Source organism: Nyctereutes procyonoides, unplaced genomic scaffold (assembly GCF_905146905.1).
Source record: "Nyctereutes procyonoides isolate TBG_1078 unplaced genomic scaffold, NYPRO_anot_genome, whole genome shotgun sequence".
NCBI lineage: Eukaryota > Metazoa > Chordata > Mammalia > Carnivora > Canidae > Nyctereutes > Nyctereutes procyonoides.
Genome location: NW_026575044.1, coordinates 37555514 through 37572672, shown reverse-complemented (window position 1 = coordinate 37572672; position 17159 = coordinate 37555514). Strand labels below are relative to the sequence as shown.

At 41.5% G+C, this 17159-nt stretch overlaps 1 protein-coding gene across 1 annotated transcript in view; it reads left to right on the top strand.

Moving 5' to 3' along the window:
- Window positions 1-17159, top strand: part of LAMA3 (laminin subunit alpha 3) — a 245708-nt gene that overhangs the window by 48410 nt on the left and 180139 nt on the right. Inside the window, exons 3-6 of the mRNA XM_055324044.1 lie at window positions 10345-10462; window positions 11185-11303; window positions 12554-12724; window positions 15258-15349. Of these exons, the coding sequence (XP_055180019.1) occupies window positions 10345-10462; window positions 11185-11303; window positions 12554-12724; window positions 15258-15349 (500 nt within the window). The remainder of the gene's footprint in view (window positions 1-10344; window positions 10463-11184; window positions 11304-12553; window positions 12725-15257; window positions 15350-17159) is intronic.

Sequence of the window (17159 nt, the reverse complement as noted above, 5' to 3'; positions counted from 1 at the left end):
CCTGGAAAAATCTTATAGAAAGGACTTTCTTTTTCTTTTCTTTATAAGACTTATTTATGATAGACATAGAGAGAGAGAGAGAGGCAGAGACACAGGAGGAGGGAGAAGCAGGCTCCATGCCGGGAGCCCGACATGGGACTCGATCCCAGGACTCCAGGATCGTGCCCTGGGCCAAAAGCAGGAGCCAAACCGCTGAGCCACCGAGGGATCCCCTAGAAAGGACTTTCTTCGCTATCTCTTAACAACCATTTTCGGACCTTTTGTAGCTGTGTTAGGGATGGCATTAACATTATGGTATATGCTCTCTTTCTGTGTAGCTTTTGGGGTTTGAGGACCAAAGCTGACCTAGATTGGGTAGAGGCTTCGGAAAAGAAGATCAGAAAGTAAGGGAAAGGAGGAGGGTAGAGATGGGTCCAAGGGAAGTGAGGGAGGGGGCGGGTCATGGTGTAGAGGTTGGATGATGGAATTTGGAGCTCCCCACCACCCTCCAACCCCAGACCCACCTTTCTAGAGTGCTTAGCTACTCGTCTCATCTACCATCTTCAGATCCAGACCTCATTCTCACAAAGTGGTGGATGGTGTTTAGTGGCATGGTCCCTGTGGACATGGAAGGTGTCCCCCCCCCCCCAGTCTCCTCCTGCCAGCCCACACTGGGGACTGCTGCTGCTCCCACATCCCCCTGCAGCCTGTTAGCATGGGGCCACTGCCTTGTTTCTCAGCTTAACCCCCATCTGCCATAGTGGATGTGTCTGGTCACCCTGCATGCTCCCCTCAGGTTCCACTCCATGTCCTATCTGGGGCAGGCTTGAATCCTTGCTCTAATTCCTGATGGTGTCTTGCCTGGGGCTGAATTTCAGGAAACTGGCCCCAGGTCACCTGACTCTGGCAGATGCTGAGATGGGCACAGAACCCACTTTTCCTGCTATCCATCAGGTGTGGAGCCCATGCACACTCCATCTGCTGCCCACCCCCTCCCTTCACACCATTCCACTCTGACCCTTCAGACTCAGGCCTCCACCTACCCTGTGGCTTCACTATTTTCCATACATTTGTCTGGCTATGAAGGGGCCTGTTGGGGTCCACAAGAGCCAGGGCATTTAAGAGGGAGTATTTGGACACTGGAGGCCATCTCTTGTCTAGATCTGGGTGTTCATCCAAGAGGGACCTTTTCATTTCAGTGAAAGTGACTTTGAGCCATCCCATTTCATGCCAAGTAAGTGTAATCCTGAGGGTTTTGGCCAAATCCCAGCCTCACCCTCATCCAGGCAAAATGCAGTCTCTGCCCTGGCCCATGGCTACATGTAGCCAGAAGATTCCTGCTGCCGTTGGTGAATGGGCAGAATAATCAGGCAACCATTTTGTGTCCACTAGGCCATGAGCACTGTGGTGATGAATATTTATATAATTATCCTATGAGGAGTGTTTAAAGGAAAAGTATGATGCTTCAGAAAACATAAGATTCAGAGGACTAACCTGAGAGAAGGCTTCGCTGAGCCCTAAGGATTAAACAGAAGTTAGCAGGCTCTGGGGGCTGGGATGAGGCTTCACAGGCCTGGTCAGCTGAGGAGGAAGGGAGGTAATTCAGGTAGAGATTAAGCAGAGAGCTGTCATGTGGGTCTGAAGCTTCTGTGGACATCTGGGTGTGAGAGGTAAATCGGGAGTCGTGGTGTAAGGTGGGGAGAGTGTGGCATGAGGTCAGGAAAGGCTGAGAACAGAAGCCTGGGTGAACCGGGAAGTGAGGGAAAAGCAAGGGGGGGTCGAGCCAGCGCATACTCTAGGAAGAAGTGCATCTGTGAGGGGAGGTGGGGGTTTGGATGGACAGAGAGGCTCTTCTTGTCTTCAGAGTGGAAGAGACTTTCAAAGCTGATGGGAAGATCCAATAGAAGGCAGGGGGGGCACCCAGAGTGCTGAGGGAGGGATTGGCTCTTGACAAGAAAAGGCTCCTCACTCCATCGGTCCAGGGGGAAGAAGGAGAGGATGTGTAGTTGCATATGGCTCATAGATTTGCTAAGGGAAGGCAGTTCATTTCTGGTAGTTGTGATTCTCCCCATGAAAGAGGGAAAGTCACTTCTGAGGGTAGAAGGAGCAGAGCTGGGATCGTGGGAGGGGGTTTGAGGGGCATGGAGAATCAGGCTCAGAAGATGGGCAGAAGCAAAGATTGTGCACAGTCTGAACCATAGGTTGGTCCACAAGGCCACAGCTGCGGCTGAACACACCTTGCTGCAGCAGGAACCAACAACACAGTTAGCCCTGAGCCTGGACTCTGGACTCAGTACACCCCTGCTGGGGTCAGCGAGTGTCCCTAGAAGCCAGATGCTGCCACCATCTTTGTTGCTTCTAGAAAGAATCCTTCAGTGTCTGTATTGCTACCTTTTTGTATCACTGGCTCTAGAAGCAAAATCTTGGAAGGAGACATCTGATTTGCTGAGCCCAGATCATGTACTAATGTTGCCTTACCTGCCACGGGAGCCAGGAAGCGGGCATTTTCAGCTTCAAAAGTTGAAAGGTGCACTCTCTTCCCAGAAAGATTCATGAGGTGGGAAGGGCATTCAGGTGCTTGAAAGTCCAATAAACAAAAGACAAACACCTCCAACATGGCCCCCTGTCCGATCATACTCTGGATGGTAGATACAAACACCATAGAACAGCTCCTCACCTGGAGCTGGCTGTGATCTTTCTCAGGGTGGAGATGCAATGATGCTGTTGCAGATGCATGGTCTCTTTCCTTATTTGGGTGTGTTACTGTGACAACCAATTAAATGTCTCTTTAAATTTTCCAAAAACCCCAGCTGATGGGACCATCCTCTTGGAGGACCACACTAGCAGTTTAATGTCCAGGAGTTCAAAAGACCATTTTTAGCCAAAGGATAAATTCTAAGAGTACTTAATATGTAGCCCAGCTGATCTGAAATGACACATCAGCTTAAAGGTCATCAAAAAAAAAAAAAAAAAGGCTGACTAATAACATTTAAATAACCATAATTATGTCCTAGAGACATGTACAGCTGTTGTTGAAAAGGTCTCTGAAGTGCCCTATCATTAGTAAGGCATGGGATGCATAGCCAAAAGGATAATTTTAGCCTTAGGTAAAACTCTGATTTAGCCATGGTTGGTGAATTTAGGAAAGAAGAAACAGAAGAAAAAGGAAAATAAATATGCCAATTAAAAGTAGGAAAGGACTCTTAGAGTGCAGGCCAGAAATGTGTGTTTGGGTAGAAAGACATTGGTTAAGAGGAGGAGTCTGGGAACTTTATGGAGAGTGTGTCTTATTTTATTTTTTATTTCTTATGATAGTCACAGAGAGAGAGAGAGGGAGGCAGAGACACAGGCAGAGGGAGAAGCAGGCTCCATGCACCGGGAGCCCGATGTGGGATTCGATCCCGGGTCTCCAGGATCGTGCCCTGGGCCAAAGGCAGGCGCCAAACTGCTGCGCCACCCAGGGATCCCAAGAGTGTGTCTTATTAATGAGAAATGACAGTCACATCATTTTGAATCTGATTTAAGACAAATCACCAACACTGAGAAATATTTTGTTGAAGCCTGGTATAAGCCATTTATAGAAATCTATCTATTTTTAGGAATCACTGAATGTAAAAGATTTTAAATAGATTCAAGGAGGATTTAGATAACTTAGTTGCTGGTTCTTAAAGTTGAGTGAGGCCACTGCCTCGAAAGAACATGACTGTATAATTTCCCTTGTTCTGTACAGTTTGTCAGACAGATTCTTAGGCTACTTTTCAGTTCAGTGAGTGAACCAAATGTCATAGGCAGTTTTCTTACAAATTAGCAGAAAAAGTGCGAATGAGAAAAAGTGAGTTTTACAGAGAGAATCAGGGACTAGACCAAAAAAAAAAAAATTCTCGACAGTAAGAGTAACCACACAGAGTAGGATAAGATATAAGACTTTGTTAGGAAATTAGACTCAGAGTTCTTGGATTCCAGTGGGCTTCAGCTTATTTCAAAACCACTACCAAATCTATTCGTAAATTTTTAATTGTAGATAAAATGCTCTTGAGTAACATATGTTTGTCTTAAATTCTGCACTTTGAGTCTACTTAGGGAATAATGATTCAAGTCCACAGGGACTGCAAATCACACTCCATGTCATTAATCATTTTTTCCTCCAGAGTTAAAAATGCATCGATAATAAAATATAGATGCAAGTGTTTCACTTTTACTCTGTCTTTCCATTTTTTTTCCTTGAAATCTTCCATTAAAAAAAATAGTGGGCTTGTCATTTTCCAAGTTATTGGAGTGATCCAAATCTTTAGACTCATTTTTGCTTTAGGGTTTTTATTTCTCAGGCAACTGTAGTTATTTTTAATGAGGAAGCAAGAGACTCTAAATCTCTCCTTTCCAGTTTTTACCCTAATCTTCACCTCCTGCTGACTTGAATCTTAATTCCTTAAAAGGAACCTGGGGAGATGTAGTGTTGGTATTTAAATCCTGGGCAGGCTGTCATGTGGAATAAAGGGTAGAAATCTGTGCTACTCCAAGGCAGGGGAGGTTGACTTAGGAGAAAAAGTTTTTGACAAAACACGAAGGTAACATAATGGCCAGAACTTGTCAGCAATGTAATGGGTTTCCTCTCAAAATGAGATTTTTGGTGAAGGTTCTTAACCTGAGTGAGAGGTTGACCTAGGGACTTCTTGAGTTCCTTCCTGTAAGTTTCTGGAATGATCCACCTTCCCTTCTCGCACGTGAGCAGATGCTTCTGGGAGACATTAAGAAACACTGAAGGACAAACTGATTTTCCTCCTGAGCACAGTCTTTTTTATGGTTTTTCAGCCCAGGGTGATGATAAACCTACAAAAAAGAAGTGCCTTTTCTATGGCATTGGCAGATGTGCTCTTTGGACCAGGATTAGAAGGATCCTTTTTCAGGCCAGCTGTGTTATATTTTCATCACTGCACCTGATTGTTTTATGAGGATTGTATTTCATTTTGTAGAGTTTTCAAACAAGGTTACTAAAATAGAGTTTAATTTCACTCGATCTGCATTTTTCCTTTTCAGTTAAAATTCTGGCTATAAAATCAGCTCCTTTAGATACATTTTTCAAGTGGGCATCAGGCACAGAAGAAGTTTGTTTGGTTCTGTATTTTTTGGGACTCACTTTTCATGACTTGTATTTGGATTTTTACATGGATAGTGAGAATGTTTATAATTTAGTTAATAAAAATAAATGTTTCAAAATGGCTCTCCACAGGTGACTGATTAATGACAGAGGTAAAAAGGTAACTTAATAATGGGGAAATGTGGTGGACAACTTTTTAGGCATAGGATCAAACATAGCATCACTGATAATAGGACCCCCTGCCATCTCATGCCCCCAGCATGATGCCATGAAAAGAATGGGTCCCCTAGAAAGTAATCTTGCCAAAATGCTTATTCTGAATCAGATCATGAGAAAATAACCAGTCAAATTCAGATTGTGGAGCATTCTGTGATAGAAAGGTCCTGGGCTTTTCTAAATGTCAGTGTCAGGAAAGACAAAAACCATGGAGGTGGGGAGCTGCTCTAAGTTATAGGAGACAAAAGACTCAACAAGTAAATGCTGCATGTAATTCTGGATTGGAACCCAACGGGTGTTATTAGGAGGATCAAGGATATTTGAGAGTCAAAGATAAGGAGGAAGAAATGCCTCCAAATATTTTTTTTTGTAGATTTTATTTATTTATTCATCACACACACACACACACACACACACACACACACGGGGGGGGGGGGCAGAGACATAGGAAGAGGGAGAAGCAGGCTCCATGGAGGGAGCCCAACGTGGGACTTAACCGGGTCTCCAGGATCACGCCCTGGGCTGAAGACAGCGCTAAACCGCTGAGCCACCCGGGCTGCCCCCAAATATTTTTTATAATCATTTTACGTTCGTGGGCAAGGAAATAATCTCAGAGTGCTTCAGTGAGATGCTCAGAGTCACATGCCCTGTGAGTGGCAAGGCAAGGATTCACAATGGGGGATTGGTTCTCCTCCAGCCTTAGAAGTCAGCTCACCAGGCCTGGGCAGGAGACAGGACAGGACCACTTGGGGATTCACCTCTGCCTCTTAAACTTGGAGGCAATTACACAACTTTAGTATTCATCTATCCATCCATCCATCCCTCCATCTGTCCATCCATCCACGTACTATGCCATCTGGGAAGGCTGGATGAATATTAAAAAATACTCGTTAAGTAAATAAGGAGCAATAACATCCACGTCATACAAAGTTCATATTTTTCCATCTTGAAGAGCACCCATCATGCTCTGTGGGCATATATTTGTTTACACCTGCTGCTCCCACATTTGTATCTTAATCACCCCTGTGTCCTCAGAGTAGTGCCTAATAAATGTTGTTGAATTGAAATGAAATGAAAAAAAAATTAAAAAAATTGAAATGAAATGAATAACTGGGACAGGTAATTTAAAAAAAATAGAAAATAAACAGTACAGGTGAAACTGCAAAATGTTATGCAAATATGTTTAAAGTCACATCCAGATTAGCTTCTCATTCAACTAAGTAACGTATGCTCCACCAAAAAAGTCTTAAGTTTATCATGTGAAATTGGTCTGCTGTAATAGTTTTATAATTTGATGAACATATGGTTCCACAAAGTGGCATTTTCTAATTTACTTCTCCTGATGTTTTATTTTACATAATTTTCAAACCTACAGGAGAGCTCAGAATGTCAATACACTTTTAATTTGATTCACCAAACATTAATGTTTTGCCACATTTGTGCACTCTCTCATGCATGTTCTCTCTGCACACACACACTTTTTGAATTTTTGAAAGTAAGTTTCAGACATCATTATGCTTCAAATCTAGATATTTCAGCAGGTATATCCCAAGAACATGGGCTTTTCTACATAAACTCAACATTTTGATGCCTAAGAAATGATATCATTTGCACAAAAATATTATCTAACACACTGTCTATATTCAAATTTGTGCTTTCTAGCCTCATGGGGGGTACCTCAATGAGAAGGGTGAATTTGATGCATCATTCATGAGTGCTTTGAAGAATTTTGAGTGATCAAAGAGCAAACATAAATAACTGATAATAGGAGTTTAACAGAGGAGCCATTTCAAAGGCACATAATTTTAAATGATCAACTAGAAAAGAATACATTTGTACCTGTTAGTTTGACTTATATGAGCCGAGCTGCAAACCCACCTTGGGGACCACTCACTCTGCCTTGCAGCAACATTTTGGATCTGCAGAGTTCAGCTGGGGTGCTTGGCAAAAATCAGCTACAAGTCACATAGCAGTGGTGGTAACAGAGAAACCATAGCGTCTGGAGTCAGAAAAAAAAAGGAAGTGCACCTTGGCAATAGTCAGGGCAAGAACGTCAGAAACAAATTCCCATGATGAAATGGGAAGGAAGCAGTTTGAAGTGGAATGTCCCATCCCATAGACACCAGAAGATGAGTTGGTGGAATAAGTAGGTTTATTAAATTAGAGCGGATGGCAGGGTCACATAAGTGGGGGGAGGGGCCACACTGAGGCATGTCTGCACCTGTTTCTAGATTTGGATTTCTTTTAACTGTGCCTGCCTCAAAGGAATCACACATTACTTTGGAACAGGATGGGTTGAAAAAAAAAGAGCATCCCTTATGAACCACCAAGGCTATTTCATTTATTTGGATTTTTTGGTAGCAGAAAGTGTAGCTTTGGACAAAACGTACTCATAATTCTTGAGATGTACTATAGCATAGCTCTCCATCTCCAGGTCCCTGTAATGGAATCTTAGCATATTTAGAAATAATGGGGTTTGGAAGTTTTCTGACAATTTATTTCCTCTAGGATAAAACAGGTCAAATATTAAGTATCTCTTAGGTTCTGTGGCTGAGCTAATGATGAGTGAGTAGACTACGCATAGGCTCAAGATTTTTATGCCTAGAATACTTGGACATGTTACTTAGCCTCTTGGATAACATAGTGCATAGAACATAGTAACCATTAGATCATAAACTATTAAGTGAGTAGGTTTTGAGGATATGTGTGTGCTGTGATTGTGGAATTTTGATGGAGGAGGTTAAGAATGCTTAGAATGATTCCTCTATCCAAAAATGTTCCTTTATATTACCTTACACATATCTAAAGGCTATTTTACTTTGATGTGGTCTAAGAGAGATGCGCAAACAGTTTTCAGGGAAATATATTTGTTCTGATTTTCCAAATTTGGAGTTCTGGGATTTCCTATGAATTCCTACTATGTGATAATTGTATGCATCTTTTGGAAATTATTTCTCTTAGGTTTTCAGAATACCTTACAATTTCTAATTATTTTTTCTCCATGAGGTTGGGGTCATTTTTTCCGAGGATTGGTAAACAATCTGAGCCCAGGGAGGCAGTTTATTCAGATCAAAGAGCAAGTGTTTGGGATAGAACTGACTGAACTTAGGGTTTTCAGTAATTGGTGTGATAATTCTTTTTCTTTTCTTTCTTTCTTTCTTTCTTTCTTTCTTTCTTTCTTTCTTTCTTTCGATTTCATTTCTTTATTTGAGAGAGAGAGAGAGAGACAGCATGAATGGGGTGAGGGGCATAGGGAGAAGCAGGCTCCGCGCTGAGCGGGAGCCTGAGGTGAGGCTTGATGCCGGGACTTCTTTGATTCCAGGACTCTGGGATCATGACCTCAGCTGAAGGCAGACGTTTAACCCACAGAGCCACCCAGGGGTCCTGACAACTCTTTCTGCAGAGAATAAGGCTTATTAGAGCAAAGGGTAACCTCTGTAACCAAGAGCACTGGTTCTCAAAGTGTGGTTGAGAACCCACTGAGGTCCCCATGAGGTTTGCAAACTTTGAGATCCTCCTTTTCCCCATAACAGATCTGTGTGAAGCCAGATTTTCTTTAAATACTTCAACTAAAACAACATATCACAACAAATTGAATGCAGAAGCAGATAGGAGAATCCAGCTATCTTCTGTCAATGCACACATTTAAAGAAACTTTAAAAATGTAAATAAAGTAAATCCACCATTCTCTGTACAATTTTTAAGGTTTGGAAAATACAGTAATTTTTCATGAAATAATTCACTTTATTACCTAAAGTGAATTAGTAAGATACATTTAAAATTTTTCTCTTTCTTTTTATATTTAATATGGGTACGTAGGAATAGATATAACCCATGTAAACAAAAGCTTTTTGAGGTTCTCAATAACCGAAAAGTGTGATGGGTCCCTGAGACTAAAATTTGAGAACCATTGTCCTGGAGATTTTGGCTTCTAGTACCAGGTTTGGAACATTTACAAGTAGCTACTGGTTCTGAGACTTTATTTTTTTAAATAATGACTCTTACCATATTATTGTATGTAAAAAATATAAAGAGGAAACTCTCTTATTTTTTTCCCCAAGAAATGAAAGGATCTCACAGAGTCTAAGTATTCGCTCTCTCTCTAACTAGATGCACTTGTTGTCCAAATGGCTCTACTGGACTAGTTAATAAGGTGGAGGAGTCCTCTTCTAAAAGTCACTGTTGGATCTGTTACTTGGGCCAGAGAATGTGGGATGTGGAGAGCATGTGAGGGGGTAGAGATAATCCTTACTCGTTAACACTTTTAACACCTATATTTGTGGTCATACCAGGATCTTTGGGAAATATATAGACTCTCAGGATTCAAAATCCAAGGCAGATAAGTTTTGGGGGAAGGGGGAGGAGTAGATTTGCAAAGACTCCTGGGGTCCACTTTGGAAGACATGTTGGGATTCATGAGTAGTTGGGCAAAGAAAGGACCAAAGTCTCCCCTTGGCTCTTTTATACTTCTGCACTGTCCTGGCCATGGGCAAAAGAGTGATAAGGATAAATGAGAAAATTAAAAAGAAGGAGAACAATGAGGATAAAAGGAGACAGTGCAGGGGAAGGAGGTGCTATCACTCTACCAAACAGCTGCTCTGTTCTCAGTTCTGCAGCTGTGAACTCTCTAAGACTTGGAACCAATCAGGGGCCATGACACTCCCAGGAGACACTCTGGGCTGTATACTCTTGGCTCTTGGTTCTGGGAAGGCTTAGCACATGATAGTTGTTGCTTAAAATCAGATATCTTGAAGGTACAGACTAAGATGTTCCATAGTTAGGTTAAAGATCAAGGGTGTAATGATTCAGGTGTGACAAAGATTAATGAATAGATCTAGAAAAGAAAGAAAAATGATTATTTGGTTTTGAACGTGATAAGCTTGAGAGTCTGTGTACCAAGATAGAGTTGTCCAATAGGCAATTAGAAATAGAATCTGCATCTTGGGAAAGGGGTGGCTAGATGTGTTGCCTTGGGATCAGCATCACATAAAGATGGTCAAGGTTGCAGATAGATGAGGTGACTTTAATAACTGTTATCTCCTTTGCTTTATCAGCTTTTCCATGTGGCCTATCTTATAATCAAATTTGCAAATTCTCCTCGCCCTGATCTTTGGGTCTTGGAAAGATCTGTAGACTTTGGAAGCACCTACTCACCTTGGCAATATTTTGCTCGTAAGTAATTCTGCTTACCATGTTATGCAGAGCTTTAATTATTTGCAACAGATCAACATGGGATTTAACTAGAAAATTAGTCTCTCAGTTTGGCTAATTAAGGACTGACCAATTTTAACTCTCTTGATTACTCTCAGAACGTCCCTATTTCTCAAGCATGTATGCATCAATTCCAAGGATACACATGTAGAACTGAAGTTGAAATGCCTTTTATGATAACAGTTTTGGCCACTATTTAGGAAGAAACAATGTACCCATAACTAGGCCATAGCTCCAGTCCTTTTCCTTTTATGTAGAATTAGGGACTAAGTTCTATCTTTAGGGATTCTACATTTCACATTATTTAGCTTGACCCTGTCATCTTCAACTAACGAAGAATGTCAGTGTCTTTGAACCCTTTGATGAATTGAGGCAATGGGAGTTTTGCTTACAAAGGCACTGGGCTTTCCATGAATGCTCCTTAGAGGGTAAACTTGCCTAATCAGGAGTGAGGAGTGAGAACGACATCTCCAAATATTGCTATTGAAAGTAAGTGGCCAGAAGTGGCTTGGTATTTTCTTTCATGAGTTAAAATTTCATTCTAAGCTTTTGTCAAAAAATCTTCTATGCTTCTCTGTTCTTTCCTTCTGACATATTTTCTTAAGGAAACATAATGTGCCTTAAAAGATTTATGACAAGATGGTAATATTTTGTTTTATAGTATTAAAATGTTTTCTTCCTAGACTCTAAAGTAGATTGTTTGGAACAATTTGGGCAGAAGGCAAATATGGCTATCACCCAAGATGACGATGTACTTTGTACTACTGAATATTCCCGGATTGTCCCTTTGGAAAATGGTGAGGTAAGTTGATATGGGGAGATGGGAGAGTTGAGACTCAGAAGTCAACATGAGGATATGCAATTTTGCATAATTGTGAAACTTGTACTTTCAAGATCTAAAATAGATCACAATGGAAACCAGAACTTGGAACTAACTACTAAAGGAATCCCATCAAGGACTCCTAGAATGAGTTGGGTTGGAAATTCTTTATAAAAAATATTTTAAATTAATTAACTAATTATTTTTTTAAATTTAATTTTATTTTTTAAATCGAGGTATAATTGACATAAAAAATTCTATTTGAAGTCTCACCTTCTCTTCCGGAAGTCAGGATTCCGGATTCAAAGGCCACATGTCTTACACTGTCTTTTCTGGTGAAATGTTTAGAAAGTGGGCTGCTGGTGATTGAGATGAAAATCCTTCCCACTGCTTCACAAACACATATCCCTCATAAGAGTGAGGAGATGAAGGGTAGGTGATAGCACAGATCCTTAGTCTTTCTGGGCAGGGTGGGCATCATCTGTAGGGAGAAAAGAATTGCCCTTTGGGGTTGCATATGGTCCTGGTCCAATAGCTAGGCTATTGTTACGGGAGATGGGAAAACAGAATGGGGAAAATTGGAGAATTCCATGGCAGTTGTGAGGCCATCATGAGCATGAAGTGAGTTTCAAATGAACTCCTTGAAGGGTGTCAGTCTCCTGTTTTAGGTGGAGAGATCTTTCTAGCAGCTCTGTCCAGTATCTTCCAGTGATTGGGGAGTATCTCTAATTGTTGGCACTTGGACTTCATCACTTAAAGCTTTAAAACAAAACCTGGGTTTTTTTGGGTCCTCTCTTCACAATCAACTCTATATCCAGAGACTTTCTTCAACCTCATTTAGGTTTTTAGATAACTTTAGCTTTGTTTCTTTGATGCAACCAAAAGTTGTTTTTTTATACTTATAGAATTTAATATTATATTTTCAAAATTTCATAGTATTACCACCCCATAACTACACTGATTGAACAGAGGGTTTGAAATGAAATAACATTTTTTGAGAGCTCAGGTCTTAAGGAGAGGTTGCCAGAATTTGGAACTAGGAATGAGAAGGGAAGACTGAACTAGCAGTGATATATTTGGACATAAGAAATATCCACGACCACCTACAAAGATCTTAATGGCTCAAAGAAACCAAGTGCTTTGGGGCATGTGAGTTAGTTTTAGTTACTTGTGGCAATATTTTCACGATGGGACTTTTTCCCCCCTCTGTGTGTGTTGTGTGGTTATTTTAGGTTGTGGTGTCCTTGATAAATGGTCGGCCAGGCGCAAAAAATTTTACTTTCTCTCACACCCTGAGGGAGTTCACCAAGGCTACAAATATCCGCCTGTGTTTTCTCCGAACCAATACCCTTCTTGGACATCTCATCTCCAAAGCACAGAGAGATCCAACCGTCACTCGGCGGGTGAGTAGCATTTCTAAGTGCCTACAGAGCAGTTTTTGTTACCTATTTTTGCTTATCAAATTAATTGCCTTTCAAGTAATCTTTACAGCCAGTAATGGTGTTGGCATAGGAATTGTTCTTGTGTGAAATACTAGATATAATTTTGAAGTTTGGTTGTTAAAGAAAAATCATTATATTCAAAGAGGATGAAAAGCAAAGATGTGTTAGTCTGCTATTATAGCAAATAATCCCCAAGTCTCAGAGGCTTAACAAAATAAAGGTTAATTTCTTGCTTATGTCACAGTCCAACGTGGTTCAGCACGTGGGGTCAGTTCCATGCAGTCTTTCAGGAGACCAGGCTCTTTCTATCTAGAGTTGCAGCCATCCTGTAGGACGTCAGAGTCCTCCTCTAGATCCCCTGCACATGGTCTACAGATGAGGAAAAAGTGAGTGCATAGAGAAGACAGACCTGCCTGCTCTTGACCACCCAGGTCACCTCCATTGGTAGGAATTGGTGGTGTAGCCCCACCTATGTGCAGGAGGCTGGGTAATGTAATGAAGCCACAGTGGAAGAGACATAGGTGTTGGTGAGCACTAGTGCTGCCTACTGCACTGGGTGAACATCTCTCTCTCTCAGTGTCAGGACAGTTTCCCTGTCTCTTAGGCAGAGGGGGAGCCAGCAGAATAAATATCTTGAACTCACTCTTCTCCTACCCACTGATCTCCTGATGGTACCTCCCATTGGCCAATCCCAAAGGGAAGCCAGTGGACAAGAGATCCTTGTTGCAGCCCATAAAGTTCAGCCCCTGAGCAAAGGGCAGAAAGAGAAAGAGAAAGGTGGTCCTAGAGAGTGGACCTGGAAGGGTGAATGGATGATGCCCAGTGTACCTAGTAGAGTTTAGCTTCCTCTATAGGTGATATCAGAGAATTGGAAGACGAAGGCAGGGAGAAAAGTAGGTTTTGCTACAGTTTTAAGCATTTTCCAGAAAGGCCAGTCAATTTCTGGTATTTGTGGTTTGTCTTCTGCATTTTCTGCCCACTTAGCTCTCTCTGAGCTGCTGTAGGTGGGGACTTGGACCTTGGATCCCAGGATGAAATTTACACAGAATAGCTGGGCTTTCTGGTAAACTGTAGACAGACTGGGTTTCCATTCTCTGGATATTTTGGAGCCATGCCACAAATGTACCTCACACAACCTCTTTTTCATTTCATTGTCTGGGTGAGGGGGTTGCTGTTTGCAAGATTTGTAATTACATGTATGTATATTTTTCACTTAGGGGAATGTAGTCGTCTCTATGAGTACGTTTTTATGGATCTCGTATCACATATCATCTGGACACCCCTCATCCTAATCTAGGTTGCTTCTTTATGTGAAAAAGAACAGCATGCCAGCTGTCCTGTCACACCCTCGTGTGTGTGGCTGGGGTGAAGTCTGATTGAGTACTTCTCTCTCTTGCTGCTGTTGCCCTTAACACATGCACAGAGAGAAACTTCTATGATGATCACCATGAGAGCTTCTAGTGTTAACTTGTCTTAGAAAGCCCTCTAGTACTGGATCTATCCATATTAATGAGAGAGGTCACTGACGTCTTCAGACTAAGTGAGACTGCCAGGATGCTTAGACTCTTTAACAGTTTTCAGTGTGGAAATCAGAACAGAACCCTTATATTGAGTGTATAGAGTACTTTAAGGGGGCTGCAGCAGCAACGACAAAAAGATATAAAAACCTTCTTGTCCTTGTGAGATCAAAGACTTCCTTGCTGACAGGTATTCTCATTGGCAGCATGACCTCATGAGAAAGATTATTCTACATGCCCCTAAATTTCTCACTGGGTTCTGCACAGTGGCCAAGTTTGAGAAGTAAGGGAGCTGGTGCACAGTGCCACCTGTTGTTGCTAGTGGGGAGGTCTCCAACATACTGGAGATGTGCCTGGTGGATGACATGGTTTCTCATATCTGTGGCCTGGTTTAGGGGCTGTTCCTCAGCTGAGTCTGAAGCTTACTCTGTCTGGCCCTTTGGAGCTTGAACTCTGCCTTTGGCCTTACTAACCTTAAGTAAGTAAGGCTTCTACAACTGCTGGTGGGCCCTGCCAGTCACGGCACTGCATCTGCTCTGTCACTGTAAATATTTTCTCCTTTCCTGGAGCCTGCATGTAGTAGCTACAAAATTTGACATAAAATTTTATTTTTGGTAAATAAATATGAAACCTAGATTTATGAAACTCAGATTCACTTAAAAGTAATCTGAGAATCACTTAATCCTTTGACAAAAGGCTATTTGGCATGTTTGTTTTCCAAGGTGATTTCCTTCCATGCATTCAAAGCATTTGACTTTTGAAAATGCACATGTTTGGGAGGTTGCTATTACATTTGATTGAATAATGCATTTATTTTGTAAGGGAAGTTACCTCCAAATGCTGCTCCCTTTTGTGTTCAGATAGGATCAAGAATACAGGATGAAAAAGAAGAGGGTCAATACAGATGTGAGTTACAGATTAGTAAAGCAAAGCTGTTGCTCTTAGTAAAACTAACACTTGTGTCTTCTGTTATATAGTATTACTACAGCATAAAAGATATCAGCATTGGTGGGCGGTGTGTTTGCAATGGCCATGCCCAAGAGTGCAATGCAAACAATCCAGAAAAATTGTAAGTACATTGTACACATTTTTTTAGCTTTGCTGTGAATAAGTCTCATTGTTTCAGTAGATATTTGCATCCCATTAAATACTTCTAAGTTCTTGCCCTCAATAGGAATGTTTCATTTTCAACAAATAAATGGTGTGTATTATTTCTTCCCTCCTCTGGCCCTGCACTTGCTTCCACGTGCCTCAACCAGCCCCTAGCAGACATGGCTAATCGATCACAGGCCTCAGTGGATAATCTGGGGTGCAGCCACCAAATCCTCTGGTGGGGGTGGAGCATACCCAAGCGGTGGCCCCGCCCCCAGGCAGCCATGAATAATTGATGAGAGTTAGTAAGAGAAACAAAAACTTGTCATCCTAGATCTAACAAGATCAGGGGGTACACATTTCCAAATATTTTTCTTTTTTTTTCATTATGGTAAAATACCCATGATATAAAAAGTTTACTAACTTAATCATTTTTAAGTGGCAGTGGTTTAAGTGGCAGTAGGGTTAAGTACATTCTCATTGTTGTGCAAACAATCTCCAGAAATCATTTCATCTTGCAAAATTGAAACTGTATATCTGTTAAACAACAGCTCCCCACTCCTCCCTTCCCCAGCCCCTGGTAACCACCATTCTCTTTTCTGTCTCTATGGATTTGACTACTCTAGGTATTTCATGTAAGTGGAATCACACAGTATTTGTCTTCTTGCAACTGGTTTCTTTCACTTAACATAATGTTCTCAAGGTTCGTCTATGCTGTAGCATGTGTCAGAGTCTCCTTTTTTTAAAAGGCTGAATAATATTTTATTATGTATATACCATATTTTGCTTATACATTCATCTGTCGATGGACATTTACTGCCACCTTTTGGTTATAGTGAAGGATGCTGCTATGAACATGGGTGAACCCATTTTTTTTTTTTGTATTGAGGTCTATTTTACATATAATAAGGTGCATGGATATTAACTAGTAAGTGTTCAACTGTACACTCATGTTATCAACACAAGAGGGATGCTGTTGTGACTGGAAATGACTGGATGCTAGAGAAGGTAGTCATTTTCTCTCGGTGTTTTGTTTATAGTCTGCAATTCCCCATGAGTGGTATTTGCCAGAGATGTTTTACTTTTATCCAATGAAGTTAGTTCTTTATTAGCCTTCATGTTCAGGCACAGATGCCAGCTACCAACTTATGTGGTGTGGAGCCCTATTCCTAACCAGCAGCAATCCCTAATGTTGTCAGGGATCAGACAGTGCTGAGATTGCATCATGAACCCAACAGCTGACTAGCCTTTAATTGGCAAGCATGTATTTATTAATGATGAATCCATTGTCTCCTGGAGGGTAGAGCCCTACGACATTAGAAGTCAGAACAGAGAAGTCCTGAGTTGGAGAGAGAGGGGAGAAAAGGGGTCAGTTTAGTGTTCCTTAGCCTGAGACAAAATGGCACCACGTGGGAGAGGAGTTGAAGTCATTGGAGAAGGTCTGAGCTTCCTGGTTGGAAGGAGTGCCAAGCCCTTGACCTTGGCAGACCTGGAAGGGTTCCATATTGTGTGGTAGAGACTGAGAAATCAAGGTGAGTAGAGAAATTGTTTCCCCTTGCTCCAGGATACACCAACACAACAGCCTTTCCTCCCACTCCTTGCTGGTTTGCTTCTGCCCAACAGGCTTATTCATGCAAATGCCGAGGAAATCCACATCCAAGAACAGGAAAAAGATCTTAAAATGTTTTTAAAAAAATTAGTTTCAGAGGTAGAATTCAGTGATTCATCAGTTTCTTATAACACCCAGTGCTCATCCCATCAAGTGCCCTCCTTAATGTCCATCACCC